The sequence below is a fragment of the Calliphora vicina genome, chromosome 5 (genome assembly GCF_958450345.1).
Source record: "Calliphora vicina chromosome 5, idCalVici1.1, whole genome shotgun sequence".
NCBI lineage: Eukaryota > Metazoa > Arthropoda > Insecta > Diptera > Calliphoridae > Calliphora > Calliphora vicina.
Window position 1 is genome coordinate 82565837 of NC_088784.1, and position 22746 is coordinate 82588582.

At 28.8% G+C, this 22746-nt stretch overlaps 1 protein-coding gene across 2 annotated transcripts in view; it reads right to left on the reverse strand.

The window, feature by feature from the left end:
* Sema2b (Semaphorin 2b) overlaps window positions 1-22746 on the reverse strand; it is a 192112-nt gene that overhangs the window by 71514 nt on the left and 97852 nt on the right. For both annotated transcript variants that reach the window (XM_065513665.1, XM_065513664.1), the window contains exon 2: window positions 1860-1947. In XM_065513665.1, coding sequence (XP_065369737.1) covers window positions 1860-1947 — 88 coding nt within the window. The remainder of the gene's footprint in view (window positions 1-1859; window positions 1948-22746) is intronic.

The following is a 22746-nucleotide window of genomic DNA, read 5'->3' on the forward strand; positions in this document are numbered from 1 at the left end:
CAGACATTTTTGTTTGCACATGGAATGAAACTTATATTTTTGAGAAGAGCTAGGGATGCTAGTTAATTGACCATTTTTTGTTTCCCACCTATACGTCAAAATTTTGAGATATATAGGTTTTTATTTTTCACCTGCCCTGAGTACTACTAATACATACTGTAGTGTACCGAATTGTAGTAAATAAGTATTTACATCGTTTTTGGGTACTCAACACTCTGGCGAAGCTACTAGATACTTTCAGAGTTGCATTCTTTTGACAAATTCCAAAAAAAATTAACGGGAAAAAAATAAATACTGTTTAAAAGTACATCTTTCCTGTAGATAAAGGTTAATAAATCGCTATTAAATACAAAACTCTAAAGTAAAAACTATTTTAAAATGTCTTCTAGGAATTGTAAAATAAACCCAGACCATTTTTGTGTTATTTGCGGAAAAATTATTCAGTCAAATCGAGGTTTTCCTATAACACAAACACTGCAAAACGCTTATTTACATTAACAAATTTCGTAAAAGCTTTAAATAAGACAAAACCAGCATTTCAATATTTATGCAGCGTGTTCCCGAGTCTTTCTGAGGCTAAACTAAAAGAGGGGATATTTGCGGGTCCTCAAAGAAGAAAAAATTTGGTTGATACCAAATTTGAGTGCCTATTAACCGATGTTGAAAATGCAGCACGGAATTCTTTTAAACTTGTTGTTCAAGAATTTTTGGGGAATAAGTAAAGTCAAAATTACAAAGATATTGTTGCGAATTTATTACATAATTTCGAACTGATGGGTGTAAATATATCGCTCAAAATTAACTTTTTATATTCTCATGTGGATTTTTTCCCGGAAAACCTCGGACACATGAGTGACGAACATGGAGAGCGTTTCCATCAAGATTTGAAGTTTTTCGAGAGGAATTATCAAGGTTTTTGGGATCAGAATATGTTAGGAGACTACTGTTGAAGTGTCGTGAGGGAGACAAATGAAAATAATTATAAAAAGAGGACTAAACACTTCACTTTTAATTTTGTTGTCCTAATTTAATGTACATTTTTATATGTTTCGTTTTTAATAAATATCTCAAAAGTTTGACGTCCTGGAATTTTTTTAATATTTTTTCCTAAGTTAGAAGACCTAAATACACAAATCCCCATATGTTTTAATTCATGAGCAAAAACCTTGTAAACTAGTGTTATTAAATCCATCCGGTTTATTAAGAAAACATTTTGTAAAATACATTTCTTTTTTACAATATCCAATCCAAAGTATGTTAATTATTGATATTTTTCTGCATATTTTATATATTTTCTTCATAATTATTGTTTGTCCTATTTGTATTTACCCTGCAGGATATTTTAATAGTGAACTGTATTGACTAACTATTGACACAGTCACCAGTTCTAGTTAATTACTATACCCTAGAAAATGATTTTTACTATAGACATTTAACATGTGCGTTTCATTTGATGTCTACTACTGACGATAGTACTACACTTTTGGTATATTTCTGAAGTAAGTAGATGTCAATAATGAAACTCCATAATATGTCATCAAAAACAAATAAAAAAATGTAGATGCTTCGTTGACTATGTCGCCAAGAAGTCATCAAAATAATCGACCAAACTGGTGACTTAGAGAGACTAGTCAAAAGGTTTGCTTCAGGGTTTAAATACATATCCGACACACATGAAAATAAATAGTTTTTGAATCATTTGTAATATTTGAATATCGAATATTATACAAATTTTGTTTAGAAGATGAACTTGCATTATGATACATATTACTCAGTACTGTCGTCTGTAAGTACCCTAAAGAGTATCACTGAATATTTTGCATATATCTTCAATAAAAAATATATAATTTAATACTTACATTGCTCCTACATATAGGGCATTATTATTTTCATCAAAATAAAATGTTTTATAATGCAGCGGACCACAGCTGAAGTCTTTGACATGATCTGGAAATATATAAATAAAAGAAAAGTTAGCATAATGTTATTTACAGTTATTTGCAATTAAATATATATTATCAATCAACTTTTTGAAAAGGCTTTTAAATAAGAGAGGAATGTTTGAACAAAATATTTCGATTTACATGAAAATTAATATTTTTAATTCCCCATTATACACTAGGGGGTGAAGTTTTCCCCAAAATGTTCTCTGTTGATCAGTAATGTTTGATAGTGTAGTATTAAACAAGTAGGGGAGTCGTATTCAGCAGTCGCAAATCTTATAAATCCTTCATCAAATTGAAAATATTTAAAAAAAAATTTTAGAAAATAAAAATTTTTTGGTGAACATTTATATTAGATTTACAATAGATGGCTTATCTTTTGAAAATGATTTTAGTTTTCAAGAAGTTAGATGTCATTTTAATGGGCAGATATATGTCATTTATTCTCACCTAGTTATTGAACATTTTAGTGTAAAATGCTATGTTTTTTTGCTTCGAAAATATTGAATTTTGTACCAAGAAAGCGTCATATGCGACAAGTTTTGCTTTATATCTTTAAATAGAAAAAAGCGCAGCTAAAGCACATCGATTGGTCGTCAAAGCTAATGGAGGAGAAGTGGTGATTTTGATACGGATGACAAAGATTGCAAAGGCCAGCCAAAAAAAGTTTGAAGACCAAGAATTGGAGGCATTAATCCATGAAGGTTGTTGAAAAACCCAACAAAACCCTTCAAAATCATTGTGAGCTACTCAAGCAGCAATTTGGAAACATTGTGAGCAGCAGGATTCGTCCAAAAGCAGGAAAATTGGGTACAATACGAATTGAAGCCGAGAGTCTACTTTGCATGTCCGAAGTGATGCTTGAACGGTATAAAAGAAAAATTGATCCATTACGATAACCCGAAGAGTAAGATGTCCCCAGCAACGAACGGCCAACAAGCCGAATGGACACCAAAGTGAATTATCTATGGCGTTAAGGTAATACTCTGTATTTACTGCCAGCAAAAGGGTCCTATCTATTACGAGCTGTTGAAATCTGAGCAGGTCACTGAGCAGGACGGGAAACCTGTGCCGAACGTAAATGATTCGTTTGAAGTTAACATTGGCCGAAAAACGCCCTGAATATTTGGCCAGCCATGAAACCATAATATAGCATCATGACAACGCTCGGCCAATTGTTCCAATACCTGTTAAAAAGCATTTAGAATGAAGTGGTTAGGAAGTTTTGGCTCACCCTCTTTATAGTCCAGACCGTGTCCCGTACGACTACTATTTGATTCGATCAATGTAGAATGCTGTCTCGGTGATACGCTTCACTTTAGAACAGAGCATCCCATATTGTCTTGATACGTTCCTGGCCTCAAAAGAGAAGCCAAGTTCTTTTGGTTCGGAATCCATATGTTGCCAGAAACACTTTAAATAAATTTGTATTGTACAAATGTTTCAAAATAAAAGCTAAAAATTTTAAAAAATTCCGCATTATTATGTCATACACCCAATATTTGCTGAACATATTTATACCCTACACCACCATAGTGGGGAGGGTATTATGCGTTTGTGCAGATGTTTCTAACGCCCAAAAATATTGGTCTAACACCCACCTTAAAGTATACCGATCGACTTGTAACTTTCTGAGTCGATTAAACGATGTCCGTCCGTCTGCCTGGCTGGCTTGTTGTCTGTCCGTGTAAACCTTGTGCGCAATTTTGCAGATATTTCGATCAAATTTGGTACATATTATTTTTTCGGCCCAAGAACCAAGTCTGTTAAAAATGACTGAAATCGGTCCATTATTTCACCTAGCCCCCATACAAATGTCCTTCCGAAATTAGACTTTGTCGGTCATAAATGTTTAATTTATAAATGTATCTCCACAAATTCCGATCCAAATAAGATTTATATATACAAAATTCATGTCATCAAATTTTGTTACGATCGGTCCATAATTAGTCATACCTCCCATATAGACCCGCTTCCGAAAATCACTTTAACGTGCATAAATCGCTTAAAAATGTTGGTATACTCACAAAATTCAATATAGTTAACTTTAATATAGACATAAATCACACGACCTAATTTCATGGTGATCGGTCCATAATTGGTCATAGCCGCCATATAAGGCCCACTTCCGAAAATCTCTCAAAAATATAAATTATTGAAATTTTAAAAGAAAAATGTTTTTGCTCTTTTACTTAGTGTAGGGTATTATATGGTCGTGCTTGACCGACCATAATTTCTTACTTGGTTTTTTTTCAATATTTTTTTTTGGAAAAAAAATGTTATTGCGAAACAAGATTATTACGAAAAATTATTTGGCCGATTTTTGGCCGATTTTACCGAATTTAAAAATAGACTGAACTATAACTATATTGAATACATTAATATATCAATCATGTATGAAAGTTATTTGGGTACTACGGAAAGTTGATTTCAACATACAGACGGACATGGCTATATCGACTCCGCTATCTACGACGAGGGACAAAATATATACATACTTTATTATGTGGCAAACCTACTCATGGTGAATGGAATCAAAATATAGAATTAAGTAAACTGTCTAAACAGGATAATTGTTTTAAACATTCTACACAAAGGTTGGTGTCCTCATTCTTATAAAGTTCGAAATACAAGGGTCAAAATCATAAAAGGTCTTTACGTATTTCATTTCGAGCAATATTTTAAATGATTTTGAAAATTTATTGTATATATTTTTGTTGTACAAATGTAATTTGCCCAAGTGATTGACATTAAACAATATATGATTTATTTTTCTAAATTTATAAAGTTCAACTTAAAAACTCATACACAAGTGTTGACAGAGACAGAAAAATTCTCCATAATTTTTTTCTTTTATTATGGTTGATTGATTATGTCTGCTTCGTAAATACATGTTTATTTATTTTTTATTAAATAAAAACAAAACCAAAGGTCATATTGTAAATGTTTTGGATTTTGGTTATTTTTCATTTTGTCGCATTGCATGACATTAATTCAAGTTTTTCAAATTACTGAAATTATTTTTCTCCAACATATTTCAAAGTTTGTGAATTTTATTAATTCAAATTCTATCATAGAAATGCAATTAGACAAGTATTCAGGTGTAACGTAGTTGTTTTGTTTCCCACAATTTTTTTAACCTTCAAAATTATCTGCATAATATGTTATTAAAATTCAACAACACAGCTCTCTTTCTCTTCTTTTATTTGTTTAGATTTATTTTTTGTGCACTGATTTAAAATTTTCATTTAAATTGTTCTTTTCTACCTTGACTACCATTCTCATTGTGCTGTTGTGTCAACACCTGCTGTTGACATAAATAAAAAAGAATTGAAAAAACAACATAAATATTTTCTCTCTTTTATCTAACTTTTTAGCACAATTCGAAAAATTGTGCTTAAAAATTCTATACCAAAAAAAAAAGTTTAGAAAAAATCAAAAGAAAAATCTGACAAAAAATCCAATGTCAAATCTGTGCCAAAGTTTATGTTATTTTCAAAAATTTTCTCACACTACAATTTTCCCATACATATATTTTTATTTAAGAAATATACATTTATGTATATAAATTAATGTTTTTCTTTACTTGTTGTTTTGTTGTGACTGTCAGTCTGTAAGTAAATAGTTGTGTTTTGTACCTGTTCGGTTGGTAAATGAAAACGGACATATGTCAATTTTATGTTACTTTACTTTTATTTTTCGTATATATTTTTGCCAGTTTTATTTTTCTTTCTAACACTTTTCTGTGTTGTCTTGTTGTTGTTGTTTTTGTTACGTATGACAGCTGTTATTTGTTGTCTTATCTAACACCTGAAGTTAACAGTTTTTTGTTTATTTTGCTGGAGTTGAGAATTCTGTAAGATAGAAATCGACAAGTATTTCTAAATGCTATTCAACTTGAAATTTATGTATATGTTTGTTTATCTTTTAGTATTATTTATTTTGTAGAACATGTTCCATATGAACTGATTTCATGATTTATGTACATAAGAGCAATATTTCAATTCATGAATTAATATCAATCATACGCCTGCTTAATAGGATGGAATGGAATAGTAAATGCTGTGTTGGAATAAAGCTACTATTTTTTTAAGTTTAATTTTTGATCCAGAAAACTCTACCAGATTTTGATACCAATAAAAAAATTCTACAATTTCTTGCGTATATCAAATCCTAAGTTTTACATTTGTAAAATTTTTAAACGAAATTTTGGCCATGGAAAACGTTTATGCCATATAATACATGCTATTAGGTCGTATTGTCATAATGTCGTAAAATATTTTTTTAGTTTAAACAAATTCTTGTTGTGCTGCAAACAAAAAAAGTGTTATTTTATGGCAAACCAATAGTTCAACAAGTTTTATTAGTTTATAACTTTTTTGTTTGAAACCCAACAAAAATTTGTTTAAACTATAAAAATATTTTATGACATTATGACAATACTACCAAATAGGATACCGTTTGAATCCCCCAATTTTGTGTAATTTTTCGAGTAATGGAAAAATAACCATATATGGACCACACTACGTGACAAAAGACCAAAAAAAAGTCCCCTGTCTCCCAGTTTTTCCCAAAGTCATGCATTTTTTTTGGGACCACAAATATTTGGAGCATCGGTGTTATTATACCCTTCGCCATGAGTGGTAAGGGTATATATAAGTTTTTCATTCCAAAGTGTAAATAGTCTGGATCGTTATAGATAGCGAAGTCAATATTGCCATGTCCGTCTGCATATTGAAATCAACTTTCCGAAGCCCCCAAATAACTTACGCACATAATTCATATATCAATAAATCGGGAATTCTTTCGGTTCGGTTGTTATTTCAAATCGAGAAAATCGGCCACAAATGGCTGAGATATAAGGAAAAATCCGGGACAACCTCGATTTTTGGCCTATTTTTGATCTATATTTGGATTACTAAGTCATTAATATAGGCAATATGGTTATCTAATGATAGATATTTCAAAGTCCTTTGCAACGATGTATGTATATAGTAAGTTGGACCTACAATGGGTTAAAATCGAGAAAAATATTTTTAACCCGATTTTTTTTTTCATCAACAAATTTTTTTTTGTCATAAATGCTTTTTCCAAAATAAAAATTAAAAAAAAATTGGAAAAAATTTTTTTTTAAAAATTTTGAAAACAATTTAAAAAAAATAAAAATGAAAACAATTTAAAAAAAAAAATAATTTTGTTTAAACAAAATATTAAAAAAAAATTTTTTTAAGTATAATTTGGTGAATTGTATATGAGGGGCTTAGAGCACAAGGGGTTCAAGTGCCTTTTTTTCTCAAACTGAGTTAACATATGGAGTTAGTAGGTGAAGTTCAGAGAAGTTCATAGCACAAGAGTTGAATGTGGGATTCTCATCCGTTAGCGAGATATGGCGAACAATTCTAGCACTTGTCATTAAAATACCTGTTTCGGTTGGAGCACAAGGGGTACATGAGCACTTAAACCCCTTGTGCTCTAAGCAAATATTAAAATTAATTTTTCACATGGACTGATTTAGTGAATTCAGATAAGTGACCAGCTAAAATCTAGCGATTAATTCCATCACTTGTTATCAAAACACCTGTTTCAAATACCTTTGTGGATTATTTTCCAAAAAAGAAAAAGTAACAGAAAATAATGGAATCGAGTATATTAATAATTGTTGATTTTTTATTATTTATTAAAAATAAGTGAATCTGAAAATAATATTGACGAATTTTCTGAATCTGATCATCTCATACAAATATGATCTTATGAATGTGCAAGAAAACCGAGTCCGAGTCGTGTAGTTACTACCACAACTTCCTCCAAAAAACAGCTCAAAACAATAATATTCCAGAAATTCAAGAACCTACAGGATCTTCTTTCATGAATGGTTTAAAGCACTTCCTCACGATAGAATGGAATAAATTCCGGAAAGAATCGAAAATCAAAGTGAGGATGACCCCGATGATATCATGGAATCTGATTATGACGACTAAAAAATCTAACAAAGAACCATAAAAGCTTTTCTTAATAAAATGTTAATAAAAAAATTTAGTCTATGTGGTTTTCTTATCAGGTAATTCAGAACTTTGAAAAAAATTAAAGCACAAGGGGTATAAGTGCGACTTTCCTCACTTCAAAGGTAATTTTTGGGTATTTATATGTAAAATATGGTATTTTTTTTATCGTGTTAGATTAAAATATATCTCAGGATCTCTATTAATTAAAAAGCAATATTCCAGATAGCATCTAACATTTTTTATTATAAATTAACTTTATTCTCATTTTTCTCATTATTAAACATTAGTCACTTGAATCCCTTGTGCTCTAAGCCCCTCATATAAGATTCGGCACAGCTGAATGTAGCTCTTTTTGCATAAATGTGATAATTTTCTTAGGCTCATATCTTGCAAACAGTTTGGAATTTTATATAACATCAAAAAAACTTCATCTTCAAGATAAAAATCGCAAAAAAAATTTAAAAAATTAGTTTTTTTTACCTTTTTTCCCCTGTTCAGGTCCATAGGTAGCAAACCGTTCAAAATTCAGAGAAACAATCAATCACAAAAATGTAGCTAAGACCTCAATAAACAACTTTCTAGAACATATGAACTTGCTAGGAATGATTCGTAACACCGATTAGGTAGGCCAATATAAGTTAGTAAGAAAAAACTAAAGGAATTAAGTGTTTTGGGCCATAAACTATTAAATTATTATAAACTAAAGCATACTTTTAGGCAGCTTTAAAAAAATATTGCAAAATTTAGCTTTTTGCGATTTTGATCTTGAAGATGAGCCTGAGAAAATAATCACTTCTTTGCAAAAATGACGTATATAAAAAAAGTTCATGATTTTGGGCATAACTGGGAGGCACGATATTTATTTTTTGGTATTTTATCTTTTTTTGGTGTCCGTATATGGTTATTTTTTTCGTGTTGCACTGTGTTAACGAATTCAGAGAGTAAAGATTTAAAAATCCGAAATATATTTCGGATTGCATCAAAATGCAATAATATTTTTTCCAATTTCAATAATTCAATGTAAAATATTTGTTTAAATTTAAACATAGCCAACTATTTTATGCCCCCAGACGTATGCAATATAAATAAATATTTAATATTACTCATACGTAAGCAGTGTATTTGAATAAATATGTGTGGATGTAAGTATACCTAAATATTTGTGTGCTCATTTCATAATATTCAACTTTTATATTCAATTTCTTTTATATTTTTCAGTTTTCTTTGCACCCTTGCATCTGTAACTATACTTTGTACAATTTCAGCAACAAAATATATTATGTAAAAATGTTAGAATTTTAACCAACTTTTCACAAATGATTTTTTGATTATAAGGATTTTGTTTGGCACTGCTGCACAGTAATAAAAAGAACACATCAAGTGTATACAACTCTATATATATTACAGTATTCTATATGATGCATTTCAATGACTATTTTATGAGATCATCAGAAGAAAAGCTAAAAAAAATAAAAAAAATTGTAGTAATGCTAAAAAGAAAACTGTAAAGAAAGTAGGAAAACCTCTAAAGTAAAAAAAAAGAACAACAAGAAAAAAATCTTTAGATTTATAAAGAAATACTCAGCAAAGGAAGCATTATAAAGTCTAGACACCTACGTCATGCAATTTCAGCACGTTTAGAGTAGAAAAAAAAAGAAAAAAAATGTGTTCTAAAACCTTTGAACTGACTTAAGACAGAAATTTTTTCTTCTTTGAGTAACTTGCCATACTTATTTTGCTTTTATGAGAATTTAAATTTTTCTTTAGTATTTTCTTTTTTTCATTTTATTGTAAGCCCCTTAAGGAACATCACTTTTTTTTCATACTTGTTTGCTTTGCATGTGCTATAAACAGAAAGCTATACATTTTTATAGAAAAAATTTCAAAAAATTATTTCTTCTCAAGTTAGCTTTTACATGTGTCTCTCTGTTTTTATATACACACATTGTTTTTACAATTTTCTTTATGTTTACTTGTATTTTTTTTATATTTTCCCCATAATTTTTTCCATGACTTGCCATGTTTAATATGCTAAAAGATATTACTACAAAAGTGTAACATACTACTACTTCCGTTTTTATTTCCTTGAAGGATGTTGTTTTCTTTTGTAGCTTCATCTTTAGCAACTTTCACTGCGTTTTTATTTGGAAGTTTTCGTATGTCTGTAATGTATATGCTCCAAATAACATCATCAGTTATGGTTTCTTTGAAGAGGTTTTCACGTTTTTGGTTATGTTTTCTTTTTCGTTTTGGGAAAAAAAATTAAATTTGTAAAAAGTCATCGACATTTCCTGTTAAAGGAAATTTAAAACATGCATTGCTACTGTATCTCTTTGTGTGCATGTTGTAGCATACCTTTGGGAGTTGTAGTTTTTTTTTTATTATTGTCTGCTCTATAAATTGATGCTGAAAGATGCATATTTTTTGGGGAAATTTATTACTTTTTTATTATTAAAGAAATATTGAACCTTAAATTATCCAAACTGCTTCACAAATCTTATTCACTAATTGCAAAACAATTTTTTCTATTAAAAAAATCGTATTTGTAACATTTTGAGACTTCCATATTTTAATAAATCAATTCATTAATTTTTGTCTAAATAACTAGCTGATATTTTATTATCTTGTCTAGACAACTAATAGTTTTTCACTAGAAATTGTTTATGTAAAACATATTTTAGAAAAAAAAAATTTTATACTGACCACTGATATATGTGTGCAGATATTGTCAGTGTGTCGTTCTTTTATTTTATTTTATTTTATTTTACTTTTTGTTTTTATTTTTTACTGCTGGTTTTTAGTTCTAAACCAATGAGAATAGTTAAATTAAATTAAATACACATGGTTGCATACAATGATAAAAATCTAACAATTAAATACAAAAGAACACAGCAAAAAACAAACAAAATGTTAACATAGAAAATGCAACAAAAAAATATAAAACGCACACTTTCAAATACATTAGTTAGTGTTTGAATGTTTTAAACATTTAAATGTGTATGTGTGTAAACACATCATGTTAAATTTATAGACTAACACTCTCTAAAACTCAGCAGAGACTTTATCGCAAATATAGACACCAAAATTAGTCAGGCTCGCGAAATAAATGTCAAGAGAAATTGGATCTTGAAGAAATTAGTTTTCTAACAATATCGTCAATTAATACTTTTTTGCTGACAGAAATTTTTGTTATGAATACAAGAGTATTTACATTTTTTAAATCGTTTGAAAATTTACGAATTTAATCTACTTCATTGTAAAAACTTAGTTTTCCCAACAACATCGGGAATTAATTTTTTTTCTTTCTGACAGAAATTTTTGTTCTGAATACAAGAGTATTTAAATTTTTTAAATCGGTTGAAAATTTATGAATTTATTCCACATTTTTATATCGACGCCTAAAACTATACTACGAAAATATCATTAACATGTATATAAGAAATATGTGAAATGTTTTAGATAAAGTTTAATAACTCTTGTAGTTTTCAACCGATTTTAATAAAATATCGCTTATTTTATGAAAAATTTACAATTCTTAAGAAAAATAAATAAATGTATTTGCCTTCAAAGAAAAAAGTTTAAAAAATCTACATCAAAGTCAACAATGTTTAACAAAACATATCAAACTATATCCTTATTTTGAAAAATATTTTCCGAACTTTATTTTTAAAGAAATTATTGTTCTGAATACTAAAGTATTTTCTTTTTTTAAATCTTTTGAACATTTATGCATTTATTGATTTTTATTGCCACGACTTGCTATAACTTTATAATACTAAAGTATTTTCTTTTTTTAAATCTTTTGAACATTTATGCATTTATTGATTTTTATTGCCACGACTTGCTATAACTTTTCGTACATTCTCTTAGCGACCCCTAAAATTATGCAATGAAATAACATGTATATGTAAAATATATGATAGGCTTTGGAAAAAGTCTAATAACTTTTTTATTTTTTAACCGATTTGAATAAGAAATAGCTTATTTTATTGAAAATATACTAATATTTATAAAACTTAAATAAATACATTTACCTTCAAAGAAAAAAGTTTAGAAAAATGACATCGAATTCAAAATTTTTTTGAAAAATTAAAACAAATCATAAATGCTAAGAAAAACTCATGAACTAAAAATGTAGTTATAAAATTTTAATACTACATTCTTCATTATATTCATATTGGCTGAAATCCAAAAAACGAAAAAAATTTTAATTTTATTTCGGGGCCATTCTAATGTACATATGTATGTATACTAAATGCATGTAAATATTTCAGATGTATTTGAAAATATGCATATAGTAACATTTTTTGTATGTAATTTTTATATAATATTTCAAATGAAATACACTATCATTCATCATTGTATGTGAGCACAACTGTCCGCTGTTAGAGAGTAGTTGATGAATTTTGAAATATTTTAAATACAAAAATTTACTGTTGAATCAACAAAAATATGGAGAGAGAGAGAGACAGGATTCTATATTATTTTTATCCCTGGGGTTTATATAGTGCAAAACAACTGAAAACTACAATATGTATTTATATAAAGCATTTAAGAGTGCATATAATAAATAGCTATAAATGAAGTTTACAAAAGAAAAACAATGCATAAATATGATGCTCAAATATAAACTATTTAAACAGAATTTGAAAATTTACAATATTTATTAATGAAATTTATTGTGCAAATATTGGAAATTGACACTTGAATAAGGTTCAATTGGAATTCCTCATAAATGAGAGTATACAGCACTTTTTAAGAGAATTTTGATTTATTTGGAAATTGTAATAGGTCTTTAAAGTGGAAATATGTATTTATTAAGTATTCATTTCAGTAGTTTTTAAGAGAATTTGAATTTATTTGGTATTTGTAATAGATCTTTAAAGTGAAGTGAATATATTGAACTATTGGGCTTTTTTTATTGAGTATTCATTTATGTATATCTAGCGAAAGGTTTAACTAGAAATTTTTCCATATTTTCCAGTTTTTATGAACGCACGTGTCCATTAATTTCAACTTTTATTGAATGTTTTCGTGGAATCTTTTATACACTGAAATAATAGCAATGACACTATTAATGTTTCCCAGTTTTTGGGCATCAATTTAACATATATGTTATCATATATAAATTGTTGTTTTTAAACTCGTTATAAATTGTGTAATTTTAAGTACAATACAATGGAATTATATACAATTGTAATGGCTTACAGTCATTTTCCATACATTTTTATATCGACTCCTAAAACTATACTATGAAATAATTATTAACATGAATTTTTCAACTAACTTTTTTTATGAATAGATGTAAAAATTATACAAAAAAGCATGTTTTTGCGAAAGTATTTTTAATACTTCCCAGCGGGAAAAGGATGCTGAAATGAGGTCTTCCAGTTATAAGTCATTGGGAGCCAAGGCCTTACATACTAGCTTCTGTTAGAGCGCTCATAGAAGGCCTACTAAAGAAGGCATATTAGAATGTTTTTCGTTGAAGGCGTGTAAGTAGATCTAGGTGTAATGCGTCACCAAATGTCTTTGTACTAAATTCTATTAAAAAAGCTAAAAATTAAAGCCTAATTGAAGGTCTGCTGAAACAAGCCTTTAAGGAGGGTTATTAGGAAAAATATTGTTAATGAATTCAGCATAGAACATAAATAATGGAAGTGTGAATATCACGTGTGGAGTTTTTTATATTTAAAAAAGTTCCTTGACACGAAATTTACAACATCAACTGATATAAAAGACTAAATTTTTTTGAAGACTTTGTACCATCTTCTTGTCTTATATAATAGTAATAAAGAGATCAATGCAATTTTAATTGTGTCTGCAATTTTTTAGAAGGAAAAGCAAATCTCTTCTAGAACATCTTCTGCGAGAAGGGCGAATAAGTATTGAATCTTTTAGAATGTGTGAGCAGGTCTTTTAGAAGGCCTACAACTTTCAATTTGCCTTTCCTTTATCTCGACTTTTACAATTTTGTTTTGTATGTTGGTCATTCCATTTGTAATTTCTACCTTTTTCATATACGACCTCAAAAAGTATTCTGGATCGTTATAGAAAGCGGAGTCGATATAGCCATGTCTGTCTGTATGTTGAAATCAACTTTCCGTAACACCCAAATAACTTACATACATCAATATATCGGGAATTCTTCCGTCTCGGTTGCTGTTTAAAATCGACACAATCGGCCCACAAATGGCTGAGATATAAGAAAAAAAAACAGGACAACCTCGATTTTTATACCTTTCGTCATGAGTGCCAATGGTATAATATATAAGTTTGTTATTCAGTCTGTAATTTCTACATTTTTCATTTGCAAACCCCACAAAGTATATATACTGGATCGTTATAGATAGCGAAGTCGATATATCCATGTCCGTCTGTCAGTCTGTCCGTCTGTATGTTGAAATCAACTTTCCGAGCCCCCAAATAACTAAAATACATGATTCATACATCAATATATCGGGAATTCTTCCGGCTCGGTTGCTATTTAAAATCGACCCATAAATGGCTGAGATATAAGGAAAAAACCGGGACAACCTCGATTTTTGCCATATTTCTGATCTATATCTGGATTACTAAGTCATTAATATAGACAATGGGATATCTAATGATAGATATTTCAAAGTACATTGCAACGATGTATATAAGGCTATAGTAAGTTGGAACTACAATGAGTCAAAATCGGGAAAAATATTTTTTAAAAAAATTTAAAACAATTAAAGTAAAATTTTAATTTTGTTTAAAAAAAAATTATTTTTATGTATAATTTTTTGAAGGTTATATAAGATTCGGCACAGCCGAATATAACTCTGGATTACTTAGTTAATAGACAATATGGATATCCAATAATAGATATTTCAAAGACCTTATACATATAAGGCCAAAGTAAAAAATATTTGTTACTCCGAATATTTATTTCATCAAACAAATTTTTTTTTGTAATAAAATTTGTTTCACAAATAAATTTACAATTTTTTTTTTTTAAATTAAAAAAAAATTTGAAAGTACAAATTTTCTAGCTTAATTTTTTTTTGTTAAAAAATTAAAAAATAAAATTTAGAAATTTTTTTTTTTTTAAATTTTGTTTCCTAAGTTATTTTTACAATTTTTATTTTAAATTAATTTTTTTTTTGAAATTAAAAAAAAATTTTGAAAGAAAAAATTTCCTGGCATAAAATTATTTAAAATTTTTATTTTAAAGTATAATTTGGTTAAGGCTATAAAGATTCGGCACCACCGAATATAGCTCTGCTACTTGCTATAACTAGTAAAAATCAGTTGTGTTTAAATTTTTCTAATAATTTAAATTAAATAAATTATTGTTTCGTATTAAACTTTTTGATTATTTTCACCGTTTTGCAACCAATTTCTTTTCCGTGTTTATAAACATGATTACAGGCTCCATTTATTATTTTCATAACATTTTCAAGAGCAAAACTAAAATAATATATATCATATTTGCATATTGCCCTTAACATGAACATAAAAATGCATATGCAACATAAAATTGATATATGAGCATTTTCTAAACTATTACTAACACAGCAACAGTGATGCATTTCCTTAAACACATACTCAAGCAGAAGTTTTTCATGATATTATTGAAAGTATATATGGATAAGTATTGCTGAAGAAGAACTACATATACATAACTGCTGGTGGCAGTGAAGAATGTATGATGTTGCATAGTTTTGTCATAATAAAGTAAAGAAAAAATCTACTGTTGGTTAAAAAATGGCATGTCTTCATTTTTTACTCGTTTATTTTTTGTCTTTTCAAGTCATTTACATAGATTTCCATCCATTATGTTGTAGTAAGCGGTAGTATGTAGTTTTGTGATCATTGCTATATGCATTGTTACTTGGCATATGACATTGACTCACATCGTTTCAAATACTTATACCTAGATATTTCCATATACACATACTTTTGTTCATACACAAACAAACATTATTGTACATAAACTACTTGTATGTATGAATTTAATATACATACATATGTATGTATGTGTAGAAATATGTGTGTGTTTGCACTCATACATGAATTCATAGAATGTTACTGTTGTACTGTTTGTTTGAATAGTGTACATCATACTGTACATCAATTCATTCATGTTGAGTTGAGTTGAGAGGAGAGCATGTACACAGCAGTGGGTTTACTTTGGTTTGGTTTTTACCATCTATCGATAATGTATGATGGTTGTAGTCATAGAGTACATGTGCATTTTCTTTCTTTTTTTTTTGTTTTTATTTTCTCTGTTGCCATTACATCACTGACAATGCAAGGTTGTGTCAATCTCTGTCAGTATTTTATATCCCATGATTTTTTTCATTATTTTTTTTTTGTAGTTGTTCGTTTAAATATGTGTCAGTGGAATTTAAAATGAGTTATTTCATTGCTTTGAGCTTAAATAAATATTAGTTTGAAGTGGCTATATGGTAAAATGTACAACAAAAAAAAATACCAAAATCTGACAGGTAAAATATGTGTCAAAAAAATATTTGAGCAACATTATGAGTGTGTACATAAAAGGCTGTGCAAGAGATTTAATTTGAAAATTGTTTGTTAAAATTATATTTAACATGTGAACCAATTGGCAACCTAATACTCAACGGGGTGTTTAATATACATTAGGGAATTTTAACAATAGTTTGTGAATTTGTTCATTAACCATTTTCGTTGCAAGACCTCTGAAAATATATTCATTGTCTTTAGTTTTAAGGAATTTTAATTTAATTGAAATTTTGTATTTAGTAAAACTTTTGGCCAAAAATGAAATTTCAATTGTAATTTAGATATTATGTTATTGACGGGAAATACGTGTGTTTAGTAACGACACACATTGGCACCTCTAGAACAAGTGAGGTTGTTAAAAAAAAAACTTCATTTTACAGGAAATTATCCAACGATTTCAAATATGCTACACTTATTACAATCAGTTTTTTGGTTCAAAAGATATAGACCTTCAAATTTGACTGATTTTCAGTGTTCAAAAAACACACCATTTTTAGTTTGGTCCGCTTTCAGAAACGGTATCTCGAAAACTATATAACGGATCGTCATTCCCTTTGATTACATTGTTAGATCTATTTATTAAGAAAAGAACTAAAAAAGATTTTATTTACCAACTATCCACTTTTTTAATATTTCTCAACATTGATGGAAAATAAAAAAAAAAAATGTAAATTTCTATATTTTCCATATTTTCAAAATAAGTTCTTTAATAACACACTGCAACACGAAAAAATATAACCATATAGGGACACCGAAAAGACCAACAAAAATTCCCGCCTCTCCCAATTTTGCCCAAAGTCATGCACTTTTCTTATGTGCCCCCCAAGGTTTGGGACCTCGGTGTCGTTTTTGCAAAATAGTGATAATTTTCTCAGGCTCATATCTTGCAAACAGTTCGGAATTTCGATTTACTCTCATAAAGAACAAAAATTGTGAACATATAAAAAAAAAACTTAATCCTCTTCAAGATCAAAACCGCCAAAAAATTTAAAAAATTAGTTTTTTTATTTATTGAGATCCCTAAGATCTCAATAAACAACTTTCTAGAACATATGCACTTCCTAGGAATGATTATTAACACCGTTTAGGTAGGTTAATATAAGTTAGTAAGAAAAAAATAAAGAAATTAAGTGTTTTGGGCCATAAACTATTAAATTATTATAAACTAAAGCATACTTTTAGGCAGCTTTAAAAATTTTATTTCGAATTTTTTAAAGTTTTTTGCGATTTTGTTCTTGAAGATTTTTGATTTTATATGTTCACAATTTTTGTTCTTTATGACTTTGCCTCAGCAAGATATGAGCCTGAGAAAATTATCACTTTTTTGCAAAAATGACACCGTGGCACCAAATCTTTGGGGGCACATAAAAGAAGTGCATGACTATGTTGAAAACTGGGAGACACGGGTAATTTTTTTTGGCCTTTTATCACGTACTGGTGTCCGTATATTGTTAGATTTCCATGACTTAAAAAATTACACATAGTGTTATTCCTTTACCTAATGCAAAAATTTTCAGTTGCACGTCATTATCCAATTTTTAGCTAGAGGTAAACTTTTAGAAACGTCATAGTTCCAAAAATGTGTGACATGCACTTTTTGCAATTTATGACCAGTGTTGCCAGTTTAGCCTTTTTGAGGCTAAATTTAGCCTTTTTATTTACTCTTTAGCCTCGAAATTTTGGTTTTAGCTTCGTGGCTTTTTTCTAGCCTTTTCTTAATTTCAAAATAGCCTTTTTTGAAATTAAAAAAGGCTAAAAATTTCGAGACTAAAGAGTAAATAAAAAGGCTAAATTTATATTTGTGAACCATTTTCATATTAATTCATTACTGATTTTCATTTAGCTTTTCAACATACTCAAGAATTGTGCAGTATTAAAAGAACAAATAACAATTGCCAATATCAAATGGTTCAAAATGAAATAGAGTATTTTATATCTGAAAGCTTAAATGTCTAGCAAATTCTCTTTCAAGACAAAATTGTTATTACACATTATATTCATCATTATATAATGGACAAGAGCCCCACAAACTCTTGAAGGCTTGTGATACTCGATGGCGATCAATAGCCGTCAAACGTCTTGTGGATCTATGCTTCGAGTTAAAACCCATTTTGTTTTAATTTCGTCAAACCAGCAATTCTAAAAAGCCAAACTTTTAAGTAATTAATACACTGATTATAATTTGGCGTACCATCTTTTTTTAAAACCAGTATTGCACAAAGTACAAAAAGTAAATAAATCATTTGCTGTTTTCTGATTTAAAATTCAAGGAATTTGATCCATTATCGTCACCAATTGAAAATTGTTTAATGTTTTTGACACATTTTTCATACTAGTTTGATGAATGAGAGATAAAATAAAGAACGTTTTAATTAGTGAAGATTATGACAAAAATAATATGACAAATTAAACTAATTGAGCAATTGCGACAAAGATTACCATATGAAAACTCTACGTAAAATCAATTTTTTCCCGTTGATAATAAAGTAGTAAAACCAAAAAAAATATATTATGTCATATTGATAGTGAAAAATTAAAGTGCTAATAAAATTACGAAGCTTAAGGCTCAGGGGCAGAATATATTAAACTACAAATGGACAAATATAGAACCAACAATGTCCATTTTCTGACATGGTTAATCTAGGCTCAGGGGCAGAATATATTAAACTACAAATGGACAAATATAGAACCAACAATGTCCATTTTCTGACATGGTTAATCTAGTATTTAACTTTTTAGTACTTCCTTTAAGTAAAGCTGATGAATTTTATGAACATATTTTCTAATTTTTTATTTAAAAATAAATATAAACCAAAATTCTTAATTTATAATATTTTAGCTTTTTTTTGGCTTTTTTTCTAAAGAGGTTTAGCTTTTTCTGGCCTTTTTTTGAAGCCAATATAGCTTCTTTTTTCGCCAGCTCCTGGCAACACTGTTTATGACATATAACCGTGAAAACCCATTACATATACCTTTGTGGACAATATTTATAAAAATAAATTTAAATAAAAGACATGGTTCCAAAAATGTGTTGCATTAGATATACCTTCTTTTATGATTTGCGAGCAATATTTTACAAAAAATTTTAAAATAAATTAAAAAAAATATTTTTTTAAAACTTTTCTGGAATAATTTTAAATAATAAAAAGAATCAAAAATTTTAAAAAATATTTTATTTTACTTCCCATAAAACTGTTTTTTTCACAAATTTCAATATTGCTAATCCATAACTAGGCACCTAAAAGGCGTAGAACACTTTTCAAACACTCATTTCATAGGCCGAACAATTATCTATATCATGCATTTTAAATTTTTGGATTTTCTCCTTTGGTTCCAAAGTTATGAATTTTGCAAAGAAAAAACTCAAATGGCGCCACTTCGCGACGGAAAGGTTATATTACAAAACATCATTGGTCCCTAATAATTGAGAAAATTCCTAAATTTATTTATTTTATTTATATAGCATTAGAGAATAATTACAAATTAAAATCTAATGTTTAACGATGGCCATGGCTACAGGACCTTAGGCTCTACATATCAAATAATTATTTTACATTGTAAGAGATATATTTTATTTACAGGTATTTACATATATCGAGTATGTTATGATATCAAATAAGATTGTATAGGTTAGATTCTTTTAGAAAGGATATAACTTTTGAAATGGATTCAGATGTAGGATTTGAGATAAGTTGTATGGGATCTGGTGTATTTTTAAAGGAGTTGTTCCGTTGGATTTGAAAATTAGGACAAGAGGTGAGGATATGATCTAGAATTTTGTTTGACGAAATGTTGCAGTTACAAATCGGCTCGATTGGTATATGGATTATGTGGCCGTGTGAGAGCTTAGTGTGTCCCAGGCGAATTCGTTCAAATTTGATGCAGTCTCTTCTGTTCAGTGTGTTTTTTCTATTTTGTAGAAAATTATCAATGGTTATTTTTCCATTATTCGTTTTCCTGTACCAATCAGATGTCAAGGTAAAGGTTTTATTTCTGGAGAAATGATATGTCCTTATGAATTTGTTTATGTCGTATATGTTATAGTTGGATGTTGATAAAAGAGGAGATATTAATGCTTCCTTCGCAAGTTTGTCGGCTAGCTCATTTCCCTCAATACCACAGTGACCTGGGGTCCAGATTAAGATAACTTTTGGATATTTTTCAATTAGAAAATTTCTTATAAACGAAGCGTATATATTGTTATTGGACATGTTAGAAATAGCTTTTAATGATGACATTGAGTCGGAACAGATTGCAAAAAATCCAATCTTGTTCTTAATTATATTCAAAGCCTCAGTAATGGCAATAATTTCTGCGGTAAATATGGTTGTGTAATTTGGAAGTAATGAGGTTTTAATAGTTATATTGTTGGAAGTTATACCATAACTTACTTGATCGTTTGTTTTAGAGGCGTCCGTATAGATAAAACAGTAGTTTTTATGTTTGTCACGAATTTCATGAAATAATTTTTTAAATAATGATGAATCAGTTGTTGTTTTTGTAAAGTTGTTTAGAACAGTATTTATGGATGTTTGATTAAAATGCCAATGAGGTTTTATTTTTTGCTTAAAGATGTGTCTTTGAATTGGTAGATCTAATTCCTTCGCGGTTTGGACAATTTTATAAATTACAGATGGGAATTTAGGCACTTTTTTAGTATTGGAACATTTTTTTATGATTGCATTTAGGGGTGTGTCTGGATTATTATATATAGATTTCAGTAATCGAGATGTTAGAAGATCCTTCTGGATTTCTAATGGTAATATGTTGGATTCGAATAACATATTCGTTACAGGAGTAGTACGAAACGCTCCTAGGGCAAATCTTATAGCCGAAAAAATTTTTGATTTTAATCTTTTTAAGCATGACTTTGGTGAATAGCCAAAAAAGGGAAGAGCATAATTAATTTTGGATAACAGAAGTGTTTTTGTAATAGATACCAGCGTATAAGTGTTACAGTTGAATTTGGGACTAGACAAGCATTTAATAATATTAAGTTGCTTGGTTAAAGATGATGTTAAATTTTCTATTTGACATTTCCAATTGTATTTCCTGTTTATAGTTAGCCCAAGTATTCTAAGATTGTCAACCTCCATTATAGAAATATTGTTACACAATATTGTACAAGCACAATTTTTTTTCCTGCAGATGTGTACACATTTGCATTTTGTTGATGATAGAACTGCTCCTGAGTAATCACACCAATTTTGAATGTCTTTAAAAAGGTTTTGTACATTAATTATTGGGTTTTTTTCATGGTTTGATCTTACTATTAAGTGAAAATCATCGGCATAAGCTACATAATCGATATCTTTATAGAACGATATGTTTACGCAGAGTTTATTATATGCTATGAGAAATAGTATAACTGATAAAGGTGATCCCTGAGGTATCCCATTCTGTAGTGGTTGACATTTAGAGTAATAGTTTGCTACTCTTACAAGTATTTTCCTATTTGTCATAAAATTTCTGATATAATTCAAAATTTTTGGTCCAACTTGCCAGGCAACTAATTGCTCGACTATTACGTGGATGCCAATTTTATCAAAAGCTTTCTCGAAGTCTAATGAAATGATTGTTGCATGTTTTTTTAAGGAAAGGCAGTTTGCAATTTGATAATCTACATAAAGTAGAGAATCAATTGTGGATTTACCTTTCTTAAATCCGAATTGACGACTATCGAGAAGCTTGTTGGACATGACAAGCCACCATAGCCTGTTTGCTATGATTTTATCTAGAACTTTTGACAGGCATGGGTTCAGTGATATAGGTCGATACGAATTGGGGATAGTTTTATTAGCGTTTGGTTTTAGTATTGGAACTATTATGCTCATTTTGTATTGCTGTGGTATTAAGTTTTTAAATATGTTGTTAAAAAAATCAAGTATTCTCTGTTGCATATTAGTTGGTAATTTTTTCAGCATTACATAAGAAATTCTATCAATACCTGGGGTTTTTCCCTTTAGACTTTGAAGAACTGTTGTTAATTCCGTTAAAAGTATGTCCTGTTCTATTGTAATCGAAGTAGCTGAAGGTGAAGTTGTGGGTACATTACGTATGGCAGTGTATTTCTTGTTTCTGAATTCCTTTGTGAATTTATAATCTGATGCGCTATCAGACCAGAATTTACATAAAGTATTTGCAATTTCCTCTTTGTTTGTAGTCAAATGTGATGAATTAACATTTGATTGTATACTGTGTATTTGATGGGAGGCTCTGTAACCGGTAAAGTTGTTTATATTTCTCCATAAATATTCTATTGACGAAGTTGGATTGATGGTTGAAGT